Here is a 15,395-nt window from a genome sequence, read left to right as displayed (position 1 = left end):
TCTATTGCACCAGGGAAAAGACTTATCTCCCAGGTTAGGTGGTCCTCAGATAGACAGAAAAAAACATCCCAAAGTATTCAAAGCCCACATAAGTCTTATAGCAGCTACAGAACTGTTGGAGCACTCCTCGATACTAAAGTTTTAACATTTCAGCATTTCTTCAGCATTTTCTTTTAAATAGTTGGTCTACATCATTCATTAGGGAGAATGATAATAAAGTTCAGCACACAGGACTTTGACTTGGGTGGGACTTGATTCACCCTTCAGACAAGGTCTCACAGGGGGTGAGATGTTACAGAATTGTTTTCCATAGGGACTAAGAATCAGAACAGCAGAACTCTCAGAACATGCTTGGGATGTCTTCAAAGAGTGTACTAAATTAACTAGCAGGGCTGCTAAGAATATGATCCCTGCTTTAATAATATTTTTATTTTGTTTGTAGGTGTTTACAAATACGCAAGAGCATCTTATTTCTGCAATATCTTGGATAATTTCCAGTTCTCTGCCACACTGAGATAAAAGGCAACAAAATCTGAGCAATACAAGCCACCAAGATACTTTATCTGGGTCTGTTTGCTATATGAAGAGGATGAAGTTAAGGGGAAAGTTACTACTTACCAGTGGCATTCGCCACATGAGTTTTCCGTTACTTACTGTACAAGATAGTTGGACCTATTACCTGGAGGAAAGTTCACATACAAGACACGGATGTAACTACAAAATAAACTCAAGCCACACTAACCTCAGATCCAAAGACATCCACACGAGTATAAGAATATGGAAATGGATCAAGTAGTAAACAAAATAAATTTGCCTAATGAAAACAGGGACACTATTTACTGCAAAAGAAAGCTTTTATTTTTATTTTTTTTCCTCCCAGGAACATCAACAAAGCTCTATTAGAAATTCTATGACCAGGACACAAGCTACTTTCAGTAGCATCACCTGCATGTAGCAGAAATGAAAAAAAAAAAAAAAAAAAGAAAAGAAAAGGTTAGAATCTGCATGAGTAAAATGTCAGACTCTTATGCTGTCAACAGGTCATGCTAGATACATGTCACGTCCAGAGCCACACATCAGCCTTTTTAGCAGAAAAGGCTGATGAAGCACAGGTAAAAGGCTTCTCTTTCGTCTGTGGACTGCTGGTCCTTCCCAGGCAGCTGACTGATCATAGTTGTGCATGGAAAGGATTATTTGAACTTTTTTTCCCCTTTCCCTAGACAGCTGTGGCAGCTGCCACAGATGACTACAGCAAATGCCCTCATGCTTTCAGGGCTGTTAACATTCTGGCAAGTCTACACATTTATACTTCCTTGTAACTCCTACTCTCTTCCCTTTTGAGCATTAGTTTTATGCACAGCTCAGTAATTGGCTATCCATGACTGCACACAGCACCCAATACAAGTCTCTAGAGTAACTGCAATACAATGAAAACAGATTTGGAGAATAAATTTCCAGGTGAAAAGGCCTGTTTCCATTAGAAGTGTAAAACTAACTATCAAATGCTTATCAAGTCACTGTTAAGACGGTCACTAATTGCTAGACCATGTAAACATACATTTTATCCTCTCCTATTTGTGCTTCAGCTTTGCATAGCAGTCTTCACATCCAGTAGTTCCCAACATTTTCAATCTTGTATGTAATAATCACTTTGGCATTTTTAAGTTAATTGTCATTTAATCTCCTCTGAGTCAATATTTTTTGTTTGATTGCTTTTTTTTTTTTCCTTTTGTGTATTAAGGCTCTATATTGAAGTACTCAGTCACCTACAGCATGGTTTCAGAGCTGTGACGATAGACTTGGTCACATTTTCTTTTCTTTCCACAGAAACAAAGAAATCTATGGAATTCCACCATAGTAGACGCAGAGGAAAAAACACCCACATTCACTGGATAGACTAGCTTATGTCCTACTGTCCTCATGACTGGTACATTAACAATAAGCACACAGTACGGACATCAAAGAATTCTGAAGTAATCCAGCCAGCTGGATCCCAAACACACTCTCCTAGGTCCCCTACTTACAGATACTGTTCAGCTGAAAGAAAGCCACCAGCTTGAGTCAACTATCATAAAAAAGTTTCCACTCTAGTACAGAGTGGGTGTAGCATGATCTTGAAACTAATAAATAGTTGGTTACCCACTCTACAGCAAGTACATTCCAGATCAAACAAGCTGTCAGAAGAGCTAAACATTGTTTCTACCTGATTAAAAAAAAAAAAAAAAAGATTAAAACCTAAACAAACTGGCAAAGGGGGAAAGTCTAAAATGAGAGTCTATGCTATTTGTCCACAGATAGGATCATAAAATGTTAAGAACCACTTGTCATTAAAATAACATTAACAAGAATAATCAGCACATTACAGGAAAAATAAAACAATGGTGTAGAATAAACACAAGCAGCAAAATACACAGCCTATACATGAACTGACAGGAATTAAGAAAATACTTCTACAGGCATGTTACTCCACAAAATGTATAATTCAGGGGTTCATTGCCTTCCTTTCTGAAGCCACTTATCTCTCAATAAAGAACCAAGAAACTCATACCGAGCTCAATGATTTCTTAAATTATAATACTTATGTCTTAAGCAAGAATTCCAAACTACAAAAATCACCCACGTGGTCTTCCTCTAATGAAAGAAAGAAATAGGGGGACGATATGCTCATCACAATCTATTCCTCGATAGCATTTTTGGACTGCATGGAATTCTTGAATTCTCAACAGGGATACTTAGTTTCTGAGGTAAAGCTTTCCAGCTCCCTACAGATGTTCAATATTTCAATATACTGAAGTCGCAAGAAAAGATACTGCCACTGGCAGTCAAATATCCCAACTTCTAATGGTCTTTGACATCTGTCACCTTACAGAAGACAGTAATCAGTGGAAAAATCTAACCACGTGGTAGCGCATTCTTGCATATATGTGTCCCCCATGTCCAGTCCTTTGCTCACCAGAAGACAGCAAGAAGATCACACAGCATGTGCTGTCCCTTTGAATTCTCTTGGAAGTTCCCAAATTAAAAAAACAAACAAACAAACAAACAAACAAAAAAAAAACCAAAACAAACAGAACACACAACAAAAAAAAACCACCGAACACACTGAAATTGTTATGTTTAGGCTTTTACCTTTGTTGAAGGCAGATTTCTGTTAACTAGAGCTTGAGTTTATTTTCCCTTTGTTAAAAGGCAGACTTTTATTAACTAGTGCTTGAGTTTATTTTATAGTTACACAGTGTCCTACAGGTACATTGATTTTTATTTTTTTTAATTTTTACCTTTCTAAAGATGGTAATTTTTATGTTTTAAAGCGTCCAGAGACGAGGTCCACTTCTTAAAGATAAATGCAGCACTAAGGAAATGGAGTAAACCCACTTTATTTTCAGATTTTTCTGTGTGGAAGATGACCCCCGCTGGTGTTTCATTTTATTAAAGATGAAAACTACACAAATATGAACTTAAAAGGGAAAGTTTCAACACATTAAAAATACTTACTCTGTAAATAGTGCAAAACCATCAATACAAGACTATAGCTGCTTAAAGTACCGCGACTGGCATCATTTATGTCATGAAAACTCGCCCACTTCTTAACAACAAGTACTAATGGACGAACTCGATTCTCAACTGTAAGTAAAATAAATACATCTCAAAAAAAGCACATTTAACTAGACAGCAATCAATCAACATTTGTTCATACTTGATCAACATGATACTCTTGCATTCTAAGGTTACCTTTTGCAAGCATTTTATAGAAATTACTTAGTTACTCTACAATCAATCTTATAAAAATCAGAAAAAAATATTTGCATTTGAAAACAGTCTTTTGAGTAGTAAGATCCACAGATGCATTACAAGGAGTATGCCAGCTAACTTGCAGATAAGAAAAACTGGATGCATCTGTCCATGTAGCAGTGTCACATTCCAATTCAAGTTCTCTCCAGTTCATTGTACTAATTTTCCCTGAATTAACTTGCTGCCAGGACAGAGCATGTCTAATTTTTTTTATTATTATTTATTTAAGTTTTATAAACTTTGAGGGCAGGGAAAAGGACACCGAGCTCATTCTTAAGTTTTCATCAGGATCGGTGAAAGCAGTAACATACTGCTTTCAAACATTAATTTAATTACTGCATACAAACATTAATTTTAAATTTGCCTTGTACTCCATAGCGTTTTATGTAGATGAGATGTTAGACACAGTAACCCATTAAATCAAGATGCGTGCTTTTCATGAGGAAAGGCATAAATACAGTCATATGCCAGGTATGATATTCTGAATTTCTGGGGAATACGGATAGCCTTCTAATTGAGGTAGTAATGTGTTGTAGGGAGATGTCACTCACCACCACTTCCTAGGGACCTTGCAGATTACTATTATTTGCAGATATGTGGAAGCATATCAATCAGCTCAGTCAAGTTCCTTATGATGGCCTTACAATGCCGAATATGTTCTGGATCATCTTTTCTAACCAGATAACATTGTGCAAAGTTTTATATTCTGCACATCAGGACAGGAATATAACAATAGGTAATCACTTCATCCGGGACAACAGATATCCTACAAAAGCACCAGTTGGGGTGCTCTCTGTTATTCTAAAAATGCTATCAAGCATGTGATTTTCTCGCAACCTGTTCACAGTGGTTCACCACACATGCCCCTGCAAGTGGCACTTTTTTTCTCAGCAGGAATGACCTAGATCTCAAATACCTCTTAGAAACAACAAAACTCCTTACCACCAGTCACCTCATTCCCAACATTATTCACCAGTGGTTGAACTAAAAAAAATAAGACTATTAGTACACTAACTGTGAGATGCAGAAGAACTACTTTACAGACATCATATGAACACGCATTAACTGAAATAGGATTTTTGCATGAGAGAATTCCAAATTCCAAACAGGACTCTCGTGTGTGTGTGTCACAGTAGAAAAGACCTCTTTTTAGTTGACATTCTGAGATAAGGTTTTTTGTCTGCTAGTGCCTGTGATTACTATATAACAAAGTTACTGTGCAATATGGCCAATAAACTTTTCCTGATACTCTTTCATCAGTCAGCAAGCTACCCACTCAAGAAAATGCACAGTGATGTTATTTGCTGAAAGGTTCAGCTTCCACTAATTGAAAAATACCTACCATCAATTGCTGGTTTAATTGCAGACATGCCTCAAACAACTGATAACACAACAGCATAGACTTCAGTTTCTAGCTCTGCTTAATCTACCCACGTTTTCTGTGGACATTCTGCTTCACTTTGCCATATCATCTTTGATGTTTTCTACAGCACCTATGCACCAACATAGAAGGGCTGATTTCAAAAAAGACATAAGAGCATCCACAGAAATATTTATGATTTTTTTTTTTTATCATGCTCACAAAAATAACGAGTCCCTTGTTTGCCCGAGCATCTAATTTGTTCTAATGGAACAAGGAGACCCATACATCTTCTACATAAGAGGTAATTGGATCTTTTTTTCTCGCATGCAGGGTGAAACCCTTCAGCCACTAATTTAAAGAGCAGGCTAATACTTTTAATGTCATCCACCCTGGTTGATATGACTTCTAAAAGTATGTAAAGAGACTGTCTGATAAAAGTGTCTATTTACTTTTGTTTGCCTTATGTCACCTGAGAGTCTTCTGGTCCAAAGAAGACAAGACTATGCTTGATATAGTTCGCCTATTTAAGACAATCCTTTCAACCACAAGTCTCCCTTAGCTACTAACTCACTCCTTAACCTCAAGAAAATAACAATATTTATCTTTCATCAGGAAACATAACGTTAATTTCACTGGCCTTATAAAAGTGGGCACCCAGGCAGAACAGAAGAAAAGGTGGGACATTAGGACCCCTTGCATAGCTCTGTTCACATCTGGACACTTGTCTGCCCTACAGTGATTTGCTGAGAGGAATAAGGAAAATCTGTGGCAGAAGTTAGATTTGGTGAAGTGACCCCTCACCTGTAGCTGTGAAAGACAAAGATTATTTCCCTAACCTTTTTAAGCTTGGAAGGAAATCCTTTTCCAGGCTTATGTTTTCATGGATGTATGAAGAAATTACAGTTGACCAATTGGCCCTGGACAAGTTGTAGACTCTCCTAGTAACGTGAATATGGAACGCTGAAACTACTTTGACCAAAATATTAGTAAAAATTAACTAGTAAAGGTACCTTCTGATAACTTCCTACCCTAAATAGAAAGGAATTCCTGTATGTAAGAACTGAAGAAGATGGTAAAGGAAGAACCACAAATGGCCTAGAATTAGTCTAAGGTCCATTCCTTATGTATTTATCTGCCAAATGACATTGTGATGCTAAGTAAGAAAACCTTAGTTTAGCACTAAGAGCACTGTTCTTATTACTTCCCCTTCAGAAGTCTGCTTCACAGTCTCTCCCTAAAATGCAAAGTCCTGAGGAGACACAAACCAGTGTATTGGGGGGGTTAGTATAAGAACCGAAGCAGTATTTTGGATCTTCCAAAGAAAGACTCCGTAACAGCATACAGACACAGCCAGCTATCAGAGACACATACCTATCAGTGGCTGTAATGAAATAAAAGAAACTGGAGATTATACCACTAGATAATCATCAGTATAATGATCTCATTATCTGCAGAGTACTGAAGCAGCCCTTGTAGCAGATATGTGGACCTTAATATGAGGAAACTTTGTTATCTTCTGAATAGAATAATATTCAATTAAAAACATACCCAGCCGATACATCAGTTTTCTCCATGTATTTAGAGTGAGGTACAAGAAGTTATCTTAAAGGCATCTAATGCAGCTCGTTAGGTAATTAGATATATAGTAACCTAATATATTGAACTGAATTTCAATAGTCTATCAATACCAAAATACAGTAAAACCCAAAGTTAATAGAAATAAGAAAATACATTAAAAACTTACTGTATGCATAGGTTCTCAGAAGGAATGTATTTCTTATTCCTACAACATTGTTTACATTCAAGTCAAACTCCACACAGCTATCGGGGAGAAGAAAAGAAAAAGAATCAAGCATCACAGTATTCAATTTCAGAATATTTATTACTTGCTTAGTGACAGAGGTGGAGAAATGTAACTTTAAGATAATACTCTAGAAACTTTCTTCAAACAGAGTCTTGATGCTGTGATTTCTACTTTGGTTTTGTTTATAGTACTTGAATTGCTTATAGAATTGAATTCCATTGTTATAAAAATGTAACTGTTGTTTTACATAGACAATACATGTAGATCCAAATATAGTAAGTTGTCCCAAGGTCTAAATCAAACATGTTTCGGATTTTTAATGAATCTTTCTCCCAACTAGACTTGCACTACATGATTTACCATGGACAATTTTTGATGTCAGGAAAGATTCTCTGGAGTATCAGTTTAGGAAATCATGCCAATGAACGGAGAAGGAGAATTGGAAGAGGTCAAAAGGTGAGAATCTCTTTTCTGCAATGATGGTCAGAGATAACCAGCAAACACTTTCAAATGAAACCTGTTTATTAGTAAATGTGGCATGTTTTGTGATAACAGTTTTTAACTGTTTCATGCTGTTAACAGCAAATACGAACAAGGCAAACAAGCACCACCTGCCTTATTATCACACCCTGCCCCAAAGTTTGAATTTCATACTGTATATACAGCTTAACTACTCATGGTACTCAAGAAACAATATTAAATTAATAATTAATAAGCTATAGCAACACTGTAACTCGCAACAAGAATATCCTATTATTGACAAAGAAGTAGCTATCTGCAATGTCCAGCTATTTCAATTTTATATATCTAAGCTTCATTCACATAGCATTTGTTTGCCTGAATATTCCTTCGGATTTTCTTGAATTATTGTAAGGGGAACATGGACCTGGAATTCATTAAACTGGATAAAACATATCAATTTGGTGCCTACAAAAGGTTTCTGACATCATTAACATTATTCGCATAAAAAAATTTACAGAATTTTAAAATTAATATCAAGCATGACTTGTTAGATGTTTTAGAAGCATAGTACATAATACTACAGGAAATAACCTTGAAATACTGCTTGACAGTTGTAAAACTAAGCATAAGAATATTAGTTGTATGTGCAAATGTAATAAAGAAATATGTCAGGGTGCACGTGTAATTCCAATTAACCCCAATTGACAAGATTATTATTTACAAAATGCTGATTAAGCAAGTTCTATTGAAGTTATTTTGTATTTTATTATGCACATTTCATAGATGTTGCAGTTATGGCAAGTGAAAAAGTTGTACCAAAAGCACTGAAGGAGAGGAAAAGTGTCAACTGCACATCAAATGTAGCATAACAGGAAGCTTTTGCATCCTCTGTCGTACAGAAATCTTGCTAATTAATCAAAGGCTTGTCTGACAGCGCACTGCTGGCTCAAGGCTGGCTCTCAGCATTGGAATTACTTCCTGGGAAAAACTACCAAAAAAAAATTCTTTAAGTGCAATGGATCTTCCCTTACTGTTGCAGCACTATAAACCCCTCTAAGATGAAAAAGGAGAACAAACACAAACTGAATACTTTCTTGATCACCAAATTACATAAGTGGGAAATGGCAGTTTTCAGGTATATACGGACCATTGGCAACACGTTAGAATTCAGATGCACAGATACATTACTGCAGCCTTTCAGTACTGAAAGGGGGCCTACAGGAAAGATGAGGACAAATTTTGTTGCAGGGTCTGTTGCAACAGGACAAGGAGTAATCACTTTAAACTGAAAGACGGAAGATTCGGACTACATAAAACAAAGAAATATTTTGTGATGAGAGTGGTGAAACATTGGAACAGGTTGCCTGTAGATGCCCCATCCCTGGAAACATTCAATGTCAGGTTGGAGAGAGCTCTGAGAAACCTGATCTAGTTGAAGATGTCTCTGCGCATTGCGGGGTGGGGGTGGACTAGATGACATTTAAAGGTCCTTTCCAACCCAAACTATTCTATAATTCTGTTCTATACCATCCATTGAATTCTACCATCTTCCACAGTGGCTGGGCATCAAGAAAACTGGCTTTTACTGGAAGCTTGTCATGTTTAGTTTCTAGTTTTGATAAAACAAGCTTACTGCCTTGTGTGCAGAATATCCAATTCATTTTTCAAGACCTCTGTGCAAAAATGAATAAGTGTGCATATATGTATATGTATGAGACCACAAAAGACAGAAGCCAGTAAGAGACTGGAAAGAGACAGACACTTAAAGAAAAAGATAAAACATTGGTGGAGGTGACAGGTTACATAAGAGAAAAATAACTGGAGAGAAAAAAAAACCCACACAAACAAAACCCCAACCGAAATTCATGTCATTCTCCCCCTTTCCCCTCTTCCAAAAAATCAGAATAGGAAACCAGATGGTGAACAGTACTGTTTTTTTTTTGTCTGAAAAATGTAATGGGCAGCTTCTAGTCTAAGAAGATTATACTTTGATTTAGTAGGAAATAAAGAATTCTTTAAATCCTGTCTTTAAGGTATATGAATATCATGAGTGCTTTTTTTTTTTTTTTGCAAGTGACTGTAGTATGGACTATAAATGCCTACAAAAAGACTTCAGTCTTCTGACATAATCACTTCCAAATTTAAGGTTTCTTTTTAAAGTTTATTTTCTGATTTTAAATTGGAAAAACATATTCTTGCTATATCTCCATGATTTATTCAAGACTTGTTCCAGGAATTTACCATTTAGTGTATCTAGGAAAAGACTAACACTGTTACATGTAGCTAAGCCATTTAACCCAAATTTTAGCTTGACAACTTTAATACTTTCAGAAAGCATGGGAGAAACAACCTTTTGTACTGTCAGAGGAGAAAGTTAATAGATAAAAATTATTCCAATTTTTAAAAGGTAGGCAAGTATACAGAAGTAAATATGGGATTAGGTGTAAATGAAAAAAAAAGCATAAAGCAAAAGCCCTAACAAGTGTTACATACTCTCAGATGCAATAAAAGCTTAAATAGATTATATTTGTTAGTTCAAATGGAAAACATGACAGATTCAGTTTTATCACAGTAGGGATGAAGTTATATTGTAACAAAAGCACATTGTGATATGCTTTTATAAAGAGAGGCCAGAGAAGCAGGCTTGTTTGGTTTTAAAAGACAGAGACAGGGTTGCAAAATTCTAGAAGTGTATGGGCAGGATAAGATAGTTAGATACAAGACAGTTGTTCAAAGTACTATTTACAAGGAACAGTCAAGCTGTGTTATTACACGAAGGTGATACACAGAAGTCTTACAAAATCTGAGGCCATAAATATAGGAAGAGTTGAACATTACTCAGACTCCCAACCAATTTGAGTGCTTTGCACAGTTTTTTCCTCTATCAGATACTTTTATCACCCACAAAAAGAAATACATTGTTCTCTGTCCTAGTACATGCCTCTTGGTTATTCATTTTCATGTCTTCATAACGAAGATACAATGAATATAACAACATACAACACATCCACTTCTTTCCAATTACTTCCCCCTTCTAAAAAAGTTGTAAGATTAGTACCTAACACTGAATAGAACATGTAATATTACTTTGTTAAACAAAGAATACCTCCCTAGAAGACAGCAGAATGTACTCTTCTAAAATGAACAAGAATTTTGGAATCAAGAAAATATCATCACAAGAAACTAAAGTTTGCTTTAGTGTTGTTTCTATAGCATTAACACTGTGGATTAGTCCTTAAGTAGCTCAATAGTTAAGTTTGCACATCAAGCAAAATTATCTTTCACAATAGTTTTCTTCCCACTGTTGCTTTTCTGTCATGAACCATTTGTCAACTGGAGTCCACTATGTACAAATAACTTATAGAAATACATGATGTACTGCTACTAATTCACATCACAGAAACTAAATAGTATCACAAGAGGTGTTTCAGGCCATCAAGGAAGTTAGCTGACTGCCACTGCAGGCTAGCTGTACAAATCTGCAATACAACTATAGAACAACACAAATAAACAAAAGTGTGACTTCACAGGTACTACTCGTATGGACAGTACATACATAGAGTGCTTTCCTGTGTCAGCGTCTAAAAAATGGTGTTGAACAGAATACTTGCCTGACTTTATCCCTGAACTTCACTATTGGCACTTTTGCTCGAATCAGCTGAGGTCGCTCAATGTAGCTTGCTGAAAGGGAGAAAAATATGCAATTAAGTTTCATGTAAGATGCTGGTCTTAAAATAAGATCCTAAAGTGGAGGCATATTGACTGATTTATAGCAAATAGTAGCTTATTAAATTTAGCAAAAATATTCTCAGAAGGGTTGTGCTGAACTAAGTAACCTTTAGCAATTGCAGCAAAAATACGATCTAGGAAAGCATGTGGAATAAAATGCACTAAATATTAGGGAAAAACATTAGTGAAAGATTTTTCTGTGGGAAGTATATTCGAGAAATTTGAACATAAGGAAAGCAGTTCTACAATGCTTTCACTGACTAGTACTTGTAATAGAAATCCTGAATAGTTATAATTAAGGTTCATAAAGAAGGGAGCAGGAATATATCCATCCAGGATGGCCAGACACTTCAGCCCAGCACTATATTGTAGCAACAGGCATATAATCAGCTGTGTACTTTTTAATCACGTTCAGTTTGCTTAGAGTTGAAGCCATGCATTGTATTTTACCGATCAAAAAATATTAACATAACTGTATCTTCATTATGCACTGATTAGGCTTAAAACTTCCTTTAAAAACTGTTTATTTGACTGATAAAGTACATACCAAGAAATACATTTCCTATAGAATTGTTACTGAAAACAGGACAACACTTTCCATCAAAGATGGGATAAGCTTTATTTGCTTTTGCTTCCATGGTAATAGGACATGCAATAAATATACAATCACACCTCAGATGATGATCCACACAGTATTGACACACAGGCTCAATGGCAGACCATCCAAACCCAAATATACTAAGCTCTGCCAGACTCATTCAGTCCCACCAAATGCACCTTTGCACTCAGCTCCCCCAAACTTGTGTCAGTCACATTATCTGCAATTTCCCTATTCTTGACGATATCTCAGACTATATTTTGTAGTTGTCCACAATCCTGAATGAGAAATGTACCCAAGAAAGTAATGGAAAAGACAAAGAAAAGCAGAGCCTGTAAGTGACATGATATGAATTTGGGCAAAAAGCGCACTTTTAGTAACTTTCTTCTGTTTCAAAATATAGGACCATTTTAATTTTCCATTATACTATATCACACATTTTCCCCTTGCTTCTATAAATTAACCTCAAATTAGCAAAAATATGTATGACAAAGCTAGAAGTAATACAGACTAAACCCAACCTTAAATAAAAGCTGATCTTCACTTTGGGGGGGGGGGGGGGAAGGGGGCAAAAGAAAAGGTTATTTCTATCAGTTTGGATAGCAACCTTGATTAAAGAATGTCATCTCCATTGCATTTGGATGCCAACTTCAGGTTTGGTAAAACCCTACTGTGTAATATCCAATTAAAACCAATTTTACTTTTTTTTTTGAGACTTTTTTAAAGTGTTTTATGGATATGTACATTTGGACAGATTTAATGTGAGGTAATCCTTTATCTGGATTTGAATGCATTGTATGATCCTAAGCAACACACAGACCGGCACTCAAAAAGAGAGATAATCTTATTAAGTAACTAATTTTAAAGGAAAAAATCTTACAGAACTCCAATCCGTGTTAACTGAACATATGATCTAGTATAATTTACGCAAGCATCCCCTCTTTCTAGTTGCACCTGCAAATACATGCAAGCATCCCTCCTCCAACATCCCAGAACATTCTTAAAGCGAAGCTATAAAGTGTTTAAGAGCTGTCTGCCTCCTTTCCTTTCACTACCAAATTTAAGACCAACATGCCCAATGCATTAGCACATGGTAGATAACGGTGGGTATCTATCTGCATACCATAGACATTCAACTTTCCTCACTATGACCTTTCTCAAGTGGCCTTTAGAAGTTAAATGAACTCATTCTTGTGGCAATTCACTTCCAAACACATCCTTGTCTGAAAATGCTTCCCAATACTTGATGGATGCTTGTGCCAAATTCGTTGGCTAAGAAAAAAGAATAAATCTCAAAACATAATCCCAATCCGTTTCCCAGGGTGAAACAAAGCAAAGAGGATGTTGGAAGGCAGTAACTTGCTGCTGCTACCCTCTTTCTTGGCTGACGCCCCTGACACTGTTAGCAGAATCTCTACTGTACATTAGATTGTCATACTTACAAGGGAACAGTCACAAACACGGGATGTGGAATTCTGAAATACATACAGGTTGAGTAAGCACCTTAGTAAACTGACTATCTGACCTTGAAGCTATGACCAGAGGGGCCACACCAAAATACATAAAGAATTCCACATAGCTGCTTCACAGTTTCAGCCATGTCTATGAAAAAGTCACAAGTGCCACTTCAGCTGTAGTGAAAAAGAATATAACTGCTTCAAAGAAGACTAAGCACTGATTTGTAAATAATTTATTCATGCAGAATTTCAGATTAAACATCTTAAGTCTCTCTTTTCTTTTACAGAATAACAGATTGTACAAAATATAAATCCCAAACATGGCATATGCCAAAAAGATCTTTGGCATCTTGCACATATAGCCTGCTCTCATTGATAGGCTTATACTATAGAAAGAGAAACTGGGCGACACAGAAGTCTGAATCCAGAATCATGAAGAATCTAGGAGGGTACAACCCAGCACAGGATGAATTAATTGTTGATGTCTGGAATTCACTCACCAACCTGCATAGTCCTTCAGGGTCATTCATTTGAGCTCCCTTGCTTGTCCTAGCTGTTGCACACTCCCTACTAGACAACCATTAGGCAGATTCCACTCTGATATCCTAGTATCAACACTACTGCATCTCTGTGTGTAACTAAGAGAAAAACAAGCTCTTTGTCATTTATTCAGACAGTAAACACCAGTCAAACCTGTATTGCTAAGTTGTTTTTCAAATGAATCCCGCCAAGATGAATCTGAAGAGAGTAATCAGTTTGATGTTTACTCTCAGTGCTTTACATTACACTCTCCTCCATATGCTGTAACAGTGACCACCCAAAATTCATGTTTCACATTTCTAAAAGACACTGGCTTGAGCATACAGTTCTGGGAATGTCAGCCAGTACTGTAAAAAATAGATATGTGCAGGTATCTGAACAAATAAGTCAAAAAGTTACACATACTCTGCTAGTCTTTGAAACAGAAGCTACATTACTGCTATCCTTACATTTCTCTGCTCAAGGAGAAACAAAATGCATACCTCTAAGACTAACACATCCTACAAAAACAGTGAATATATATCAGAAGCTTTTTCCTACTTTACTTTGCCAGTAGACTATTCAAAAAAAGAACACAGCTTCATTTCAGTCAGTATACTAGATGCAGAATGACAACACAGAAGAGCCTCTGCTCTAAGACTTTAAATCTGATGGGCTCAAATTCCTTGCTCACACTTGTTACCTTCTGCAAGCCTGAAACTGAAATAAGCTGGAGCTTAGGTAAAATTTGAATCCACTTCCCAAATGTCCTAGAATGAAACACCAACCTAACAATCACATTTAACTGTATATAAAGCATAAAAGAGATGACACTTAAAGTTCTGAAGATGATGTACCTAAAAGAAAGACAAATTGTGAAAGAGACTGATCTGATCTGCACTAGGAATGCTTTCTAATTTATCAATCAATCATGGAATTAAGACGAAATAAGTAGAGAATCACATTCTTCTTACAGCCCTTATTTTGCAATGTACAGAAACACCACAGAGTGCAAGAAGAAAGAGGAAGATGTTCGGAGAGGCACAGCTAGAGAAAACTTCTCCCAAGTTTCTGAATTGAAATGATCTACAAAAAGGTTAAAAAAACACTGGCACACTACCTACACCACAAATCTCCTCCTTATTTCTTTTAGTCCTTTAACTTTTTCACAAAACCAGCCCAAGAACTTTCTTTTAAGTAACATCTTCTCTTTCCTCCCCCTTCTTGTTTCTCTTACATCTTGGCTTACATCGTTAGCTTTCACTATGCTTTTTTCCATTCTCCTGTGTGAAGCAAGGAATAAGTTTAATGACACCTCACACACTTATTGAGAACATGCTGCAGTCTTTCTTCTACAGCAGAAAAACCAGAAGGAAATACTTAATTAGTATTGTCAAAGAGGGATTACCTTAAGATTACAAGATAGCATCATACGTGTTAACTGGACAGCACAAAACTTAAAAATAATGATCAGAAGGTTTGCACCTTTTAGGCTGTTAAAAAGTACATGCAATAAAATACAGAATACTGCTAGAATGAAATTGCAATTCTTAAAGAACCTTCATACAGACAAATCTTACACTTGCTTGAACACAGTGGCAGCATATGTGCACTGCTAACCCTTTAAAAGTTGCAAATCTAGAATTCTGGTCCAAGTTGAAGTAATGTCTC

General features: G+C 36.3%; 1 protein-coding gene across 1 annotated transcript in view; it reads right to left on the bottom strand.

Annotated features, from left to right (window-relative positions):
- The window catches only part of TENT2 (terminal nucleotidyltransferase 2), a 58,438-nt gene that overhangs the window by 23,989 nt on the left and 19,054 nt on the right, over positions 1–15,395 (bottom strand). The window contains exons 8-10 of the mRNA XM_082497012.1: positions 11,033–11,102; positions 6,900–6,976; positions 3,496–3,624 (exon numbers count right to left, since the gene is read on the bottom strand). Coding sequence (XP_082353138.1) covers positions 3,496–3,624; positions 6,900–6,976; positions 11,033–11,102 — 276 coding nt within the window. The remainder of the gene's footprint in view (positions 1–3,495; positions 3,625–6,899; positions 6,977–11,032; positions 11,103–15,395) is intronic.

Source organism: Vanellus vanellus, assembly GCF_965231255.1.
Source record: "Vanellus vanellus genome assembly, chromosome: Z".
In the NCBI taxonomy this organism is placed as follows: domain Eukaryota; kingdom Metazoa; phylum Chordata; class Aves; order Charadriiformes; family Charadriidae; genus Vanellus; species Vanellus vanellus.
Note: the sequence above shows the minus strand (reverse complement) of the source record. Positions and strands in the feature narration are given on the sequence as shown.